Source organism: Squalius cephalus, assembly GCF_949319135.1.
Source record: "Squalius cephalus genome assembly, chromosome: 16".
Lineage (NCBI taxonomy): Eukaryota > Metazoa > Chordata > Actinopteri > Cypriniformes > Leuciscidae > Squalius > Squalius cephalus.
The window spans coordinates 1820001-1836990 of record NC_137137.1 but is presented as its reverse complement, the minus strand read 5'-3'; the positions used below and the strand labels follow the sequence as shown (position 1 = coordinate 1836990).

Sequence of the window (16990 nt, the reverse complement as noted above, 5' to 3'; positions counted from 1 at the left end):
TACTGTATATATACTCAGTTTAAATCAGGATTCTAGACATGGTTTGTGTGTGTGTATATATATATATATATATATATATATATATATATATATTACTCAGTTTAAATCAGGATTCACTCATCTAGATGTCAGAAACACATTCTGTGCAGAGTGAAATTCAATATTAAATCAAATTGCTTATAACCATTTGTTATAATGTTTATTTATCCATAAAAACTATGTATGAACATAAACAGACTGAAGCGGCCTGGATCTAAATAATTATCATTCCAATGCAGCCCCATAGCAACACCTTGGCAACCACCCACAACATCCTAGCAGTGTTACTCTAATATAATGGATATGCTATTATAGTTTTAATTCATATTTGTATTTTTTTATTTTGCAAGTAAACTTATCTTAAAAACCTTAACTCTTCACAAAAACACTCTAATAACCCTGCATCCTACAATAGCAAGTCGTTTCAGCCACCAGATCTAATCAGGGTGAACAAGAGAAACGAAACCAGATCATGAGCGATGATGACGATGCTGCATTTATAGCTGAAATATGATTAGAAATTGAAACTAGTTTTTAATTTTCCCCTGTGCCTGAAAGATATCCGGGCTTGTAAGTAAACAACAGTGAGATTCACTGGATTTGAGATGAATGGCTGTTTATGAGCTGGATAGGCCGATCTTCTCTCCTCAGGGATGAAAATCTCATTTTCTGTGCTTTATTAATTAATTATTTTTTGTTCCTCATGTGATCCGATAAGCTGTAATGATGCTGATGTAATTAAGACGATATTCAGATGAGCAGATCTTTAGCTTTCTGTTCACATGTGTGTGATCTGATGGAGGCTTCGGTGTTTCTTGCTTGTTTTTCTCACGGTGTTTCTCACTGGATGCTGATTGGTCCGTTCAGAACTTAATTTGATTGGACGGTTCCACTGGCATGAGCGGATGAGGAAGCGTGTGAGTTTTAGGCTGTGTTTTGGATGCGTGTTCATTTCTCATCATCAGAGGGTTGGCCGGTCTGTTGTTGAACATCAGCTGCTAGTGTTTCAGTGGAGATTGAGTGTGTTGATGTCTGTTGTGTTCAGGGTTCCTGCACTCCCTGTGAAGAATCTCACTGGACCGGGACCCGTCCACCCGGCCTTAGCAGGTACAACACAAGAACACGCAGCTCAATAGTGTAAAAGTAACACAACTTTTATTATATTATTTTAATATTTTACAAGTAAACAGCTTAACTCTGTACTAAATGTATGTGTGTGTATGAAGAGTTCAGATGCAAAAGCCTCTAAGTGCCATCTGAAATTTTCTTCTTGAATGATCATTTTTATCAAGCTCGTATATTTAAGTTAATAATTTCACTTAAATGGCAGTGAAGATTACCTATTAATTGTCATTTAAGTGAAATTACTGAACTTAAATATACGAGCTTGATAAGAATGACCATTCTAGGAGAAAATTTCAGATGGCACTTAGAGGCTTTTGCTTCTGAACTCCTCAGATAGATGGATAGATAGATAGATAGATAGATAGATAGATAGATAGATAGATAGACAGACAGACAGACAGACAGACAGACAGACAGACAGATAGACAGATAGACAGATAGATAGATAGATAGATAGATTTTAGCTCTGTACAAAAGCTTTATAAAAATTGTTTAATTTTTGTTATTTTTATTTAGTTTTGCTAGTAAACAACTGTACAAAGGTATATTATTTTTTATAATGTTGTTATTAAACAAGTAATAAGTCTGTACAAAGGTATATAAAAATGGTTTAATTTATTTTATTATTTTCATTTTATTTAATTTTGCATGTAAACAGTTTAACTCTGCAAAGTTATGATTTTTTTTCTTCATATTTTTCAAGTAATGACTCTCTACAAAGGTATATAAAATGTGATATTATTTTATTTTGCAAGTAAACAGCTTAACTCTGTACAAAAGTGTATAATGCTGTTTTATTATTTTATTTTATATTTTTATTATAACATGCAAGTAAAATAAGTACCAATGAATGATTAAAAAAAAGACAAAATCAGGAATAAATGAAGAAAAAGTGATCAGATGCAAACCTGCTTTATTGTCGTGGGTTAAGAAAGCTTCACACAGATACTGTATGATATGAAAGCCTGTAATATAGCGTGTGTGTGTCTCAGGGATGACGGGGATCCTGCTGTGCGCGGCCGGGCTCCCGGTGTGTTTGACTCGCGCCCCGAAGCCCGTCCTGCACCCGCCGGCGCTCAACAAGAGCGACATCAAACCAGTGCCGGGGATCAACAGCATCCGACGCAAGACCAAGAAGAAACACCTGCGCAAAGGTCAGGCAGCAGAGGCCCTGAGTGTGAGTGTGAGTGTGAGTGTGAGTGTGAGTGTGAGTGTGAGTGTGAGTGTGAGTGTGAGTGTGAGTGTGAGTGTGAGTGTGAGTGTGAGTGTGAGTGTGAGTGTGAGTGTGAGTGTGAGTGTGAGTGTGAGTGTGAGTGTGAGTGTGAGTGTGAGTGTGTGAGAGTGTCTGTCTGTGTGTGAGAGAGTGTGTCTGTGAGTGTGAGTGTGAGTGTGAGTGTGAGTGTGTGTGTGTGAGAGTGTCTGTCTGTGTGTGTGAGAGTGTCTGTCTGTGTGTGTGAGTGTGAGAGAGTGTGTCAGTGTGTCTGTGTGTGTGAGTGTCTGTGTGTGTGTGTCTGTCTGTCTGTGCGTGCGTGCGTGCGCGTGTGTGTGTGCACGCGTGAAAGTGTGTCAGTGTGTGTGTGCGCATGAGTGCGTGTGTCTGTGTGTGCGTGTGTGCGTGTGTGCATGTGTGTGCGTGTGTGTGTGCATGTGTGCGCGCGTGAAAGTGTGTCAGTGTGTGTGTGTGTGTCTGTGTGCGTGTGCGCATGAGTGCGTGTGTGTCTGTGTGTGTGCGTGTGTGTGTGCATGTGTGCGCGCGTGAAAGTGTGTCAGTGTGTGTGTGTCTGTGTGCGTGTGCGCATGAGTGCGTGTGTGTGTTTGCTTGTGTGTGTGTGCGTGCATGTGTGTGCGTGTGTGTGTGCATGTGTGCGCGCGTGAAAGTGTCAGTGTTTGTCTGTGTGCGTGTGCGCATGAGTGCATGTGCGTCTGTGTCTGTGTGCGTGTGTGTGTGCATGTGTGCGCGCGTGAAAGTGTGTCAGTGTGTGTGTGTGTGTGTGTGTCTGTGTGCGTGTGCGCATGAGTGTGTGTGTCTGTGTGCGTTTGCTTGTATTCTTGTGTGTGTGTGTGTGTGTGTGTGTGTTTGTCTAGCGATTGATTCTCTCACTTTTTTTGCTGATCTGAGCAGAACAGACTTTACACACAGAGTGTGAAACGAGTAACAACGGAAAGTAACAAGGTTTCTCTTACACAAGCGCATTACCAGTGAAGCACGTTAGCATTGATCTGCTCATCATCATGCTTCACGCTCGCGTGCGTCCGCTCCTGCTATAGTCAAGCGGCAGGAATCAGTGTGTGTTGGCAGTCCCGACAGCAGGTGTGTGTTCATGCGCTAAAGGTCACGAGACGCTTTGAGGAATAAACACTGAAGCGCTTGTTTCAAGCAGAGTTTGAAGACTACATTTGTGAAATAAATCTGGAAAATCTTCTCTTTAGCATCTTTCAATATAGTAGAGGTGTAGAGAATGAAGAGCTTTAAAATCTGGAGTTTGTCTTTGGTTTTCCACAATCATACGGAGCCAGATAAACACACGGCTTCTGTCTGCCACCTGGTGTTTCTGGAGTTCTTAGTAAAAGCTGAACCAGGGACAAATGCTGCAAAATAGCTATTAGCTAAAAGCATTATTATACAGCATCTCCTATTCAGAACTGCACATTAATGTTACTCTGTAGCGCCCCGTCAAATACACATCAAGTCCACATCTTGTATGTAGAAGTGGATTACACAACATACACCTGGATCACTATGCTTACTATGTTTTTATTTTATTTTATTTTATTTTATTTATTTATTTATTTATTTATTTATTTATTTATTTATTTTTAAAACATTCAAGTAAACAGCTAAACAAAGCTGTATAGAAATTGTAAACATTTTTCATTATATTTTAATTTATTATTTATGTATATTTCTTTATTTTGTACATTTTGTTTTATTTTATTAATTTAAGTCAGCATCTTAACACTGCACAAATGTGTAGGGAAATTGTTTTCTTAAATTTTTCTTGTTTATTTTTTTATTATTTATGCATTATTTATATTTTTTATTTGTGTATGTAAATTGTTTAATTCAATTTAATTATTTCATTTCTGTATTTTTTATACTAGTATATATATATTTTTTACATGCTTGTAAAGACTAAGAACCAATAAATTATTTTAACAACAATTATTTTATTTTATTTTATTTTATTTTATTTTATTTTATTTTATTTTATTTTATTTTATTTTATTTTATTTTATTTTATGCAAGTAAACAAATTATGAATGGTTTAAAAAAAAATGTCATAGATAAAGAAAGAGTTGACGTATCAAGAGTAAGCACTACACTGTGGTTAAGTCTGTGTGATTTAAATCTGAATCATTTGTTTGTTTCGTCTCTTTATTTCAGGGAAAAGCCCAGAGGATGTTGTTCGCCGGTACACAGAGAAAGTCAGAACGGCTCCGGACGAGGTGATTCGCGCACACATGTGATTAATGAGTGACCGGGTCTTGGGTCAGCAGAAGTCTGTCAGTGTTACTCATGTTTGATATCCGTCAGGATTGCACGATCTGCATGGAGAGGCTGAACACAGCGTCCGGATACGAGGGAGTGCTGAGCTACAAGGCCATCAAACCCGAACTGGTCGGCAAACTGGGAAAGTGTGGCCACATGTACCATCTCCTGTGTCTGGTGGCCATGTACAACAACGGCAATAAGGTCAGAACCAGAGGAAGACTCTGGTCTGTTTTTCTTCATCTTTATAGAGTTTAACCAAACCAAGATCAATCACAATATTAGGACATTTAATGTGCAGCTGGAAAGTATTTGAAAAATGCATTTTAATGAGCTATGCATCCCATAATGCACTGCAAATACACTGCAAAATCTTAGTGTTTTCTAGTACAAATATCTAAACATTCTTAAATCAAGACATTTACTGGAGAAGCAAAATGACTGAAACATGTATCAATATTGAGTCAGTTTGAGCTTAAAACAAGAATAAATATCTGCCAATGGAGTCAGAAAAATAAACTTAATTCAAAGGAAATTTCTGACCCCAATAGAAGATATTTTTTTCTTTTGTTTTGAGCACAAATTCACTTCATTTTGAATCATTTTTTATTAAACAAGACTTAATGTCTTAGAATTTTTCTATAGAATTTTTAGGTATTGGTGCTGGAAACACTGAGGAAAGAAAAACATGTTTTGCAGTGATTACAAAAAAAAATCTAAATAAATATATAAGTAAGTAAAATGCTAGTAAAATAATTTTGAAATGGTTAGAATTTTTTTTTTTTTTGGCAGTTTAATATAATTGAAGTGCATATTATCGCTTAACCTTCTTAAAACTCATGTTCGGCCTGTTTTATTTTTCTCGAAGGAGAAAATAAATGTTTTTTTTTTTTTTAACTCTCCAAACTCCCCTATTATTAGATATTCAGTTGTTGAAGAAATGAATCATGGGTGACAAATATGTGAATAGAGTATTTAAATAATGATGTTGGTACATCCCGAGACTGTGAGACTCCATGAGTTTTCTTCATTTTTTTTAAATTTACTGTATATTGATTTAAGAATGTTTAGATATTTTTACTGGAAAGCGAGACAGAAACACTGAGGAAGAAAAACATGTTTTGCAGTGATAAAAAAAAAAAAAGACATTGTAAAGAAATATATAAGTGAGTAATATATATATATATATATATATATATATATATATATATATATATATATATATATATTTAATTTTAAAAATTAATAATTAAAAAAAGTAAAAATTAATTAATAAAAAGCATCAGAGCTTCAAATACTAGCATGAATATCGGTGTGAAAGACTGTGAGACTCCACGAGTTTTCCTCATGTGTTTCAGGATGGCAGTCTGCAGTGTCCCACCTGTAAGGCCATCTACGGGGAGAAGACCGGCACACAGCCTCCTGGGAAGATGGAGTACCACGTCATTCCCCATTCCCTGCCTGGACACTCCGACACCAAGACCATCCGAATCGTCTATGACATTCCTGCTGGAATACAGGTATATTCAGAGGAACCCATGTCTTTTCCTTATCAAATCTGCACTATCTAAACATTCTATACAACAATACAAATATCTAAACTATCATAAATATCTAATATCTAAAATATCAAATCAAACATCTAAACAACAATGCAAATATCTAAACATTCTTAAATCAAGATACATTTACTGGAGAAGCAAAATGAGTGTAGATATTAAGTCTGTAAAATGTATCAAAATTATGCTTAAAACAAGAACAAACTCACTTCATTTTGATATATTTTTCATTAAATAAGACTTAATATCTGAACTAGTTTTGCTTCTTCTCCAGTAAATGTATCTTGATTTAAGAATGTTTAGATATTTGTGCTGGAAAACAAGACAGAAACACTGAGGAAGAAAAACATGTTTTGCAGTGATTCGGAAAAAAAAGATGATGATTCTAAATATATATATTAGTGAGTAAAATAAATAAATTTTTTAAAGAAATTTGTATTATTTTTAGAAATATATTTATAAATAATAATTTTATAGAAGATTTCAAGCTATTTATAAGACAAATATGTCTTTAAATGTTAATATTAAGATAAATGAATAAAATTAATATATATAAGCCTTCAGAAAAGTGACAGTTTTAAAGTGTAAGATTCGTATTAAAATTATTTTTAAAGTTGATATTTATGTAATAGTAATCTGTGTTATTTTAGTGAGAGATTTTATTTTATTTTTATTTTTTTTAATTATTTTTAAAGTTGATATTTATGTAATAGTAATGTGTTATTTTAGTGAGAGATTTTATTTTATTTTTTTATTATAATTTTTAGTTTATTATTTTATTTTAACATTCAGGTAAACAGTACAAGATATATAGAAGTGGTTTTATTTTATGCTTTATTTTATTTTTGTAATTTATTTAAACTTTAATAAGAGATGGGTATGAAGGTCACAGCATTGAAGTGCAATCTAGGGAAACTTCTTTTTAATAATACAACATGTCCCCTAAAATCTAAAAAGATATATCGAGAGAACAAAGAAAAAACTTGCATTTATGTTTATGTTTTGATCAAATTGTGCATATTTGCTAATACAGCGAGGAGACGATGAACAGGGCGAACAAGACAGAAATAACAAAACAACAACAATCTAGTAACTAATTATTGTATTCTGTATGATAAAAAAATATGTCTATAATACTTTGTCAGATATTACAGTAATTATTTGCACAAATGATAAAGAGGGACTGGAGCTTTTGTTCTCTGGCCCAGTTTTTGTAGAGATATGCTTTGCACCAATATTTAATATGTCAAGCTGTTTGTGCAGAATGACCTGTGGGCTTGTGGCTTCTGGTCGTGTTTCTGCCATATGCGAGACAGGAAGTGGCTGAGTTCATTTCCTGTTCAATGAGGACAGTAGCAGAACTCGAACGGGTTCTCGTTTCTCACATGATCGGACACCCACTCGCTTTCTGAGCTCCGACGTCACAAGATTATCTTGATAAAAATATTCCATCAATAATATCATCATCATCATCATGGCAAGAAATCTATTTTTTATGCCAGAGTTATTTTAGTATCATTGAGACTTTTTTATGTTTTTGAAAGTTCTGCTCATCCAAGGGTTCATTTATCTGATCAAAAATACAGTAAAAACAGTGAAATATTATTATAATGTAAATCATCAGTTTTCTATGTGAATATGCAGTAAAGTGTAGTTTATATCCTGTGATGCATTTTATTTTTCAGGATTCTTTCATGAGTGCAAAATAACAGCATTTATTTGAAATTGAGTCTTTTGTAACATTATAAATATATTTACTGGGAATTTGATCAATTTAATGCATCCTTGATGAATAAAAGTATTCATTTCTTTAAAAAAGCCTTTTGAACAGTAATGTGTGTGTATGTATGTGTGTATATATATATATATATATATATATATATATATATATATATATATATATATATATATATATATATATATATATATATATATATATATATATATATATATATATATTTATTTATATTTATTTATTTATATTTATTTATTTATATATTTATATATTTATATTTTGTGTGTGTGTGTGTATACAGATATCTTTTTTTGAATTATTATTTTCCATTGTAATTGTCTTTTTTAGTAATTTTGTTGTGTGGGTTTGTTTTTACTAGTTATTGTTTTTGTTTTGTTTTTTAATGAAAATGAGAAATGTTGCTTTGGTGACTAGATGAAATAAAATAATTTTTTTCATTTATTTCAGGTAATTTTTATTTTATTTCAAGTAAAAAAAAAAAAGCATGGTTTAAGTTTTAGTTTAATTTAACTAAACCTGTTCTATACATGCATTTGCATTATCCATACAGTGTTAGGAAAGGATTCTTGCACCAAAACAGATTTCCATGATCGTCTCTCTGACTCTGATCATTAAAGTACTCGTGTTATTGTGTCTTTAAGACTTGTGCATGTGAATGACCCAGTGTTAGCAGTAATGATGTGATAAACACTGTTTAATCCCAACAGAGGTTGTGACTGTTCAAGTATGTCACATCAAACGAATTCAAAAGAGCAAGAAAAATCCTTTTCTTCATGAGGCATCTTCATTAATATTCAGGCCACAGGCTGTAATTCCTGTAAAGGCATGCGCTGGTGTTTATGAGATGAGAGGGATTGAGTATAATAATAATAATGCTTCATTCACTCCACTAATGCTTTTCTACTGCGTATGCCTTTGATCTGCTCATGTGAAGCTGTGATGTGATCAGAGAGAGTGGTGGCAGCGGGACAGATCTTCACACACACACACACACACACACACACACACACTCGCGAGTCCTCAGGGCATCGTTAGCCTCTTCCTCTCTGCTGCGCGCTAATTGAGCGAGCGGTGTGTGAAGTGTGACCGCGTGTGTTTTCTGTGTGTTTTATCCAGACCACGGAGCATCCCAATCCTGGGAAAAAGTACAGCGCGCGGGGATTTCCTCGACACTGCTACTTGCCAGACAACGAGAAAGGCCGGAAGGTGAGATTCAAGATCTGATGTGAATCATAGACTGTGGTTATCGGGTTCAACATTAGGTCATTCATTATTTAGTGTTGTTTGAGGCCATATGAAAATATAACATTTAATTTTTTTAATAAGTAGTTCTGTCACAACACCATAGGGATCTGCCAACCATCACACACTACTATTCAAAAGTTGGGAATCATTAAGATGTTTTAATGTTTTGCAAGGCTTTTATTAGCTCAAAAATTGTGAAATATTATTTCAGACTAAAATTGCTGTTTTCTATGTGAATATATAGTAAAGTGTAATTTATTCCTGTGATCAAAGCTGAATTTTCAGCATCATTACTCCAGTCTTCAGTGTCACATGATCCTTCAGAAATCACTCTAATATGAGGATTTGATGATCAAGAAACATTTATGATGATTATTATTGTTAATAAACTGTGACACATTTTATCTTTCAGGATTCTTTGATGAATAGAATGTTAAAAAAACATTTATTTTAAATAGAATCTTTTGTAACATTATAAATGCCATATCCATCTATCCATGATAAAAGTGCATCTATCCATGATAAAAGTGCATCTATCCATCATAAAAATGCATCTATTCATGATAAAAGTGCATCTATCCATCATAAAAGTGCATCTATCCATCATAAAAGTGCATCTATTCATGATAAAAGTGCATCTATCCATCATAAAAGTGCATCTATCCATCATAAAAGTGCATCTATTCATGATAAAAGTGCATCTGTCCATCATAAAAGTGCATCTATTCATGATAAAAGTGCATCTGTCCATCATAAAAGTGCATCTGTCCATCATAAAAGTGCATCTATCCATCATAAAAGTGCATCTATTCATGATAAAAGTGCATCTATCCATCATAAAAGTGCATCTATCCATCATAAAAGTGCATCTATTTATGATAAAAGTGCATCTGTCCATCATAAAAGTGCATCTATCCATCATAAAAGTGCATCTGTCCATCATAAAAGTGCATCTGTCCATGATAAAAGTGCATCTACTCATATTAAAGTGCTTAACAAGGCTCTGGCGGGTTTATAAAGGCCCTCTGAAGTGAATTGTGTTTGTGTAAGAAAAATATCCATATTTAAAACTTTATCGACTAAAATAACCAGCTTAACATCATCAAAAGAGTAACCCTTGAACCCATGAACGTTGTGAACACACAGCTAATAACTGTCTTATTTGAAGGTGTTGAAGTTGCTCATCGTGGCGTGGGACCGTCGACTGATCTTCACCATCGGGACGTCCAGCACCACAGGAGAGGCGGACACGGTCGTGTGGAACGAGATTCACCACAAGACCGAGTTCGGGACCAACCTGACGGGCCATGGATACCCCGACCCCAACTATCTGGACAACGTGATGAGAGAACTGAGCGCTCAGGGCGTCGGAGAGGACAACCTGAAGGACTGACACACACACACACACACACACACCTCGACCTGAGGCGTTTCTGACCGCTGGAGAGACCTCTCTCCGACTGGGAACGATGGTCCTCGCTGACTCGAGTCAGGATCGTGTGAGAGACGAGTGTATGATGGAGCGAAGAAAACAACAGTCACAGTTCCTCTCTCTTTATCTCTATCTCTCTCTATCTCGTTCTTTTTTGAGGCTACCCATAATGCATCTGGGCTCAGACCCAAGTGCATGCGGTAGTTGTATATACACACACACACATTACTGGTTGACCGATATTGCTTTTTTCAATGGCCGACGCCTCGACGGATGAAGATAAAGATGCTGATTTAGAGGCTTTTTAAAAGTACAAAAATGCTTACTTAATTCTTTCAAAATTCACTGGGATATTTGAAGCTAAGCTAACAACACCTCTGATAATCTCTAAATCGCCAGGTTTCAGATGATATATATCCCGATATACCGGTCAACCATTGCACCCAGTATCTGTCAGTTCCTTCAGACAACATGGGGATCTTTTGTTTCCATGCTGTTTTTCGCATCACTTTCAGACAGGGATGGTATCCCAGTCTTTGAAACATTATCAGTTTGGCCTGCGTATATAATGAAAGGAGGCCTGTAGTTGTTGGCGTTTGTAGGGAAACGGTGCGGACGGATCCTGCTAGCAGATTCTGGGGCTGTTTTTGATGTTTGTGCACTTCAGATCACTGAGCTCTCCGACTCGTGGAGCTCAGAGCGGACTGAGGCTTCAGGATCCTTCTGTACGCAGTTTAACGTTTAGAATGAATAAGATGAGTCTTCTTGAAATATGCAATGATTCATATTCTATCTTGCTTTGTTCCTCTTTTGTGTCATGAATCTGAGAGTGTGGCGTTCTGCTTGCCGGCGGGTTTGCTTGTGGTCGTGTGCTGTGTTTGGGATTGAATATTAGCATACTACTTTACTGCACACTCGTTACAGTTTTATAATGTATGTATTATTCCATGGGAAATGTTTTAAATAGTTGTCTAATGACCGCATATTGAAAATATTGCAGTGGTTCTCAACCACTAGGGGGCCGTGAGATAAATTAAACAATTTATGATATGGCAGAATAAAAAAACTAAGCTAAAACGAGCATTAAAATGAGCTAAAACAGCTAAAAATCAAGTTCTCTCTCATTTTAAGTAAACAAAATGTTTTTGTCTTTAAAGAATCAAGTTTTTATAGTTAGTAAAACCTAAAAAAAAAAAAAAAAAACTGAAATAAAATAAATTATGTAAATTAATCTACTCATTTTATTTCAGCTGTTTGCCAAAAGGTTTCCCATTTTCATTTAGTTTCATTTGATCAAAAACGGGGGGGAAAACTATATAGACATAAACAAAAACACTTTAGTAAATTTTTTTATTATTATTATTATTACAAACAATTTGATTAAAATTCTAAATATTGTAAGATAATGGTATCGCAATGATACTAAAATAACAGAACCTGGGAAAACCGGGATGTATGTTATTTATAGATATATTCTGTTCCTTGAAAGATTATGTAAATTAATAAAATCTTAAAACTCCTTTGGCATTTTTATAATGAATATACATTTTACAAGCTAAGCTCTAAGATATATTACCGGGTAGAAATTGTAGGTAATAATGATTATCCTTAAATTACGAATGACTGGAAATTCATGGGATAAAAGAGCAGGAACATCAAGCTCCAAAAACTTATGGAATCCTGAAATTTAAATAAATATTTTAGATGCTTTTTTCCAATTTACAAAAACTATGAGTTCCCATAGATCAAAAAAAGGAATGGGGTCCTTGGAGGTTGAGGAGCATTGCATTGTGGGATACTGTATCCCATACAGTGTGCTCCAGTCGCACCGTTTGACAAATGCATATTCGATGCACATAGTGTGAACGCATACATACTTCTAACACTGTAGAAATAGTAGTATGTTAAATTCTGTTCTGAACACAGGCCTGGTGTTCGGTGAAGTCTCGAGGTTACAGTGGCGTGATCATCACGCTCTGATCTCGTGAAGGTTTGAGATGTTCAGAGTCAGAGAGGATTTCTTCTCTCTCGTCTCTCTGGGTCTGTGAACTGAGAGTTACTTCAGTCATCTTACAGTCGCCGTTCACACTGACAGTGTTTCCCGCATCAAAACAAGTTTTTTTGAAAACTCAAGTCTTTTCTGCTGCATTTATTTGATCAAAAATATATCAGAAATATTATTATAATGTAAATCATCTGTTCTGTGAATATACAGTAAAGTGTAATTTATTCCTGTGATCAAAGCTGAATTTTCAGCATCATTACTCCAGTCTTCAGTGTCACATGATCCTTCAGAAATCACTCTAATATGAGGATCTGATGTTCGAGAAACATTTATGATTATTATCAGTTGAAAACCGATACATTTTATCTTTCAGGATTCTTTGATGAATAGAAAGTTCAAAAGAACAGCGTTGATTTGAAACAGAATCTTTTGTGACATTATTCTACATGCCACATTTGATCAATTGAATGCAACTTTACTGAATTAAAGCGTTAATTTCTTCTAAATCATTAGGATTTGATCATATAGTAGCGGTGTCAGTGTGAACGGCGCACAGATCTTCAGTCTTCCTCGAAACGCAGCGACTCTCTGACTGTGTCTGTTCGCATCTTCGTCTTGTAATGCTTTAAAGAACTATATAGAGTACAATATATAGAAGTCAACATATATACACGTACATTTAAGAGTGTGATATATCTTTCAAGTGTTTAAATTATTTTTATACTTACACACATGATGTACTTGTGCATCTACATGTATCTGCACACACACACACACACACACACACACATAGACGTGTACATATTTGATACATGCTTTTTTTGTGAAATCTGACAGTTTGTCAGTAACGTCAGGGACTGTTAGCGTGATCTGAGCGTCTTATATTAGTCGTGCCGTTCAAGCAATGATCGCGTTGCTATCGATGATGTCGGTGGGAATGGGTTTGTTCGTGTGACTTTAACTTGCCCACCCGAATGGGTCGTGTACCTTTATATATCTGCAGGGAATATTAAACATTATCATTAATACAAGCACTGCTCACATGTGTCTGACATCACTGAAGAGCTCCTGAACAACGAAATCTGCCTGTACAAACCTCCAACTTTCAGATCGGAGAATGAAACGTCCCTTTAAGAACTGAGAGTGTGTTATTTTAATTTACAATTGCTGATCATTTTATTTTATATTTTTCATTTTAGTTAGTAATTTTGTCATTTTTGTCATTTTTATTTATTTTATTTAAATGTCTATATCATTTTTATTAACTTTTATTTCAGTTTTTATTAATTTTAGTACTATTAAATTGAACCGAAATTAGAAATGTAATTTTTAAATTTAATTTTTAATTAAGTTTAATTTTGAAATTTCATTTTGAAATTCTGAAAGTTAAATTTTATGTTTTATTTTATTTTAGTCAACCTTTATTTTATTTAAATGAAATTTTTTTTTATTTTTTTTTACATTTTTAGTTTTATTTGTTGATTATAATCCTCAAAAATCTGTTCAGTTACTAATAAAACTAAATTAGTAATGCAGTTCTGAAGCTATTTGCATCAAAAAGGAATCTTGATTATAATAAATGGGTTGTTGACCGATAACATGGACCTAAATGTTTTGATTTTGAACCATTTGAAATTCAACTAGTGTTGTCAAATCAATTATATATATATATATATATATATATATATATATATATATATATATATATACACACACATACACACACACACACACACACACACACACCAAAAATATATATTTACAAACATTTCGGATGCGATTAATCGCGAATAATCGATTTGACAGCACAAAATTTAACAATTTATAATGAATGAATGAATGAATGAGGCATTTCTACACTCTTTGACGCGTCAACAACCCAAATACTGAAGAAACTTTAGTTGAGGTGATGAATGTCACGTTTGAGATCCTGTGGCGGGTTTGTACAGGTACCGTAGTAGCTTTAATCTGGTGTTGTTCATCGTTTTCATAGTCTGTGCCGTTTCTGCTAGAGATGTTACAAAGAGAAAATGATAAAATGGATCTGAGATGAAAATATTCTGCGCAGGATTTCACGGAAATGAGTTTACGAGTGACTTTGGCGCATTATGCAATTCTGGTGGATGTTTTATTTTTACCCAGCATGCCGCTCTTTTCAAAGGTGACTAATTAATTAGACCCCCCTCATTAGTCGTGATTAGATCATTTATCACCTGTCCATATGGTTCATCCCGAAATAACTTGGTTGTTGGATATTTCCGCCGACGGGTCGCTCTGGGTCTCTCGGCTGCATGCGGGTCATGAGATTTGAACACATTCGAGATGTGTGTGGAAAGTGTGTGATTTACTATTATCAGGTGATTTCAGACCATACGGCGCCTAAAAAGACACATCCGTCCGCCTCATCCCAGATTCATTAGCGTCGGTAATGAAAAGCGTTTGTGACGGAACTGAAATAGGAACTTTCCCAGAAGGAAATAAGCTTTCTGAGGAGAATACGGATGAATAATTGTGTAGCTGGCACACATTTAAGTGTGTCACAACCTCAAACCGGCTCTCCTCACAGATCTTTCTGAGTTTATTTAAAGGTTATTGGTGGTTGATGATGATATTGTGGAAGATTTTGAATTGTTTTAGTTTTTCATTCGGCCTCTCAAGTGATGGATTAAAAAAATTGATGTCAAATAAACAGCGCATGGACTTGTTCTTCATGTCATAGACTCTTACAGGCAATAGAATTAACATGATCTATTTCAGATATCAGACGAATCGTTGTTTGATGAAACAATACAAAGGGCTTTTATGATACGTGTCTTAATGAATCTGTTATGATCTTGTTGCATGTCTGTGTTTCCTGTGAAATAAACTCTCTCCTTGAGCAAAGGGAGAATGATTTGACTTCTTCCTTTCTTTCTTTTCTTCTTCTTCTTCTCTTTTGTCTCAGATGTTTTGGTATTGGCAGTGTTATTAATGTCCAGTGACGGTGAGAAGCTCGATGGACTTTTCCTTAATGAAGTGCCTCTTTATTTCTCCTGTTTTGTCAGCAGTTTTTTGCTCTAAAACGAGAGAATATTGACCTGCAGGAGTGATGATCATGTACAGACATTATCATTATGAAGAAAACCAATCATTTGTGTTTCAAAAAGCACCTCAAAGAATCGAGATAAAGTCTCGAGACTCGAGAAGTCTAGAGAATATGAACTGGGGTCAGTAAGAATTTTTTTTTTCTTTTCAAGAAATGAATACTTTCAGCAAAGGACGCATTCAATTGATCAAAGTGACAGTAAAGATATGTATAATGTTACAAAATATTCTATTTCAAATAATAGATGTTCTTTTGAACTTTCTATTCATCAAAGAATCCTGAAAAATAAAATGTCACAGTTTCCACAAAAATATGAACATTGATAATAATCATAAATGTTTCTTGAGCATCAAATCATCAGAATGATTTCTGAAGGATCACGTGACACTGAAGACTAATAATAATGTAATGATGTACATTAATGATGCTGAAAATTCAGCTTTGATCACAGGAATAAATTACATTTTACTATATATTCACATAGAAAACAGATATTTTACATTTGAATAATAAAGTTTTTACTGTATTTTTGATCAGATAAATGCAGCAGAAAAGACTTTCAAAAACATTACAAAATCTTACTGACCCCAAACTTTTTAATGGTAGTGTATATAAAAGTAAAAAAATAAAAATAAAATAATATATATATATATATATATATGAAACCATGAGATATTTTTTTCACTTTATTTGAAGGTGTCTTTGTTACACTATAATTATGCATTTAGGCACTGAGTAATATTACATGTACTTACTGTAGGATTAGGGTTTGTTTTGGTTTAGGGATAGTTGCATGTAATTATGCATAATCTATAGTTAATACTATAGTAATTACATGTAACATAAAAATTACTAAAATAAAGTGTTACTGATTTTTTTCATAATTTTCTTTTTTTTGCATTTTAAAATTCACAGCTGATTCTTGCTCTAACTTTCATTTTTCATTCTCAGCACAATATTAGCAGGTAATATTTCCTGTCAAATCAGAATTGATTTAGTCAAATTTCATGAATGGCACAGAGCTATAGTGCACATATTGAATGTCAGCTTTATGTAATCATAAATGTAATTCTGTATGAATTATTTGAGGTCTTCCTGGATTGTGTGTTTGAGAGAAAGAAACATAGTTTCACACAGTTTTGTGTAAACGTGTTTTATAGTCAACAGCAAATGCTCTCCGTCCAAATAAACCAACAAAAGCAAATTACTGCACAAGAAAGCAAATATTTTAAATTTGTATTTGGCCAAAAAAAC

General features: G+C 34.2%; 1 protein-coding gene across 1 annotated transcript in view; it reads left to right on the top strand.

Moving 5' to 3' along the window:
• Positions 1 to 14254, top strand: part of dtx1 (deltex 1, E3 ubiquitin ligase) — a 43952-nt gene extending 29698 nt beyond the window's left edge. Inside the window, exons 4-10 of the mRNA XM_079896530.1 lie at positions 1085 to 1146; positions 2157 to 2318; positions 4550 to 4611; positions 4700 to 4858; positions 6013 to 6174; positions 9086 to 9175; positions 10383 to 14254. Of these exons, the coding sequence (XP_079752656.1) occupies positions 1085 to 1146; positions 2157 to 2318; positions 4550 to 4611; positions 4700 to 4858; positions 6013 to 6174; positions 9086 to 9175; positions 10383 to 10607 (922 nt within the window). The 3' untranslated portion in view covers positions 10608 to 14254. The remainder of the gene's footprint in view (positions 1 to 1084; positions 1147 to 2156; positions 2319 to 4549; positions 4612 to 4699; positions 4859 to 6012; positions 6175 to 9085; positions 9176 to 10382) is intronic.
• Positions 14255 to 16990: the final 2736 nt, after the last annotated feature.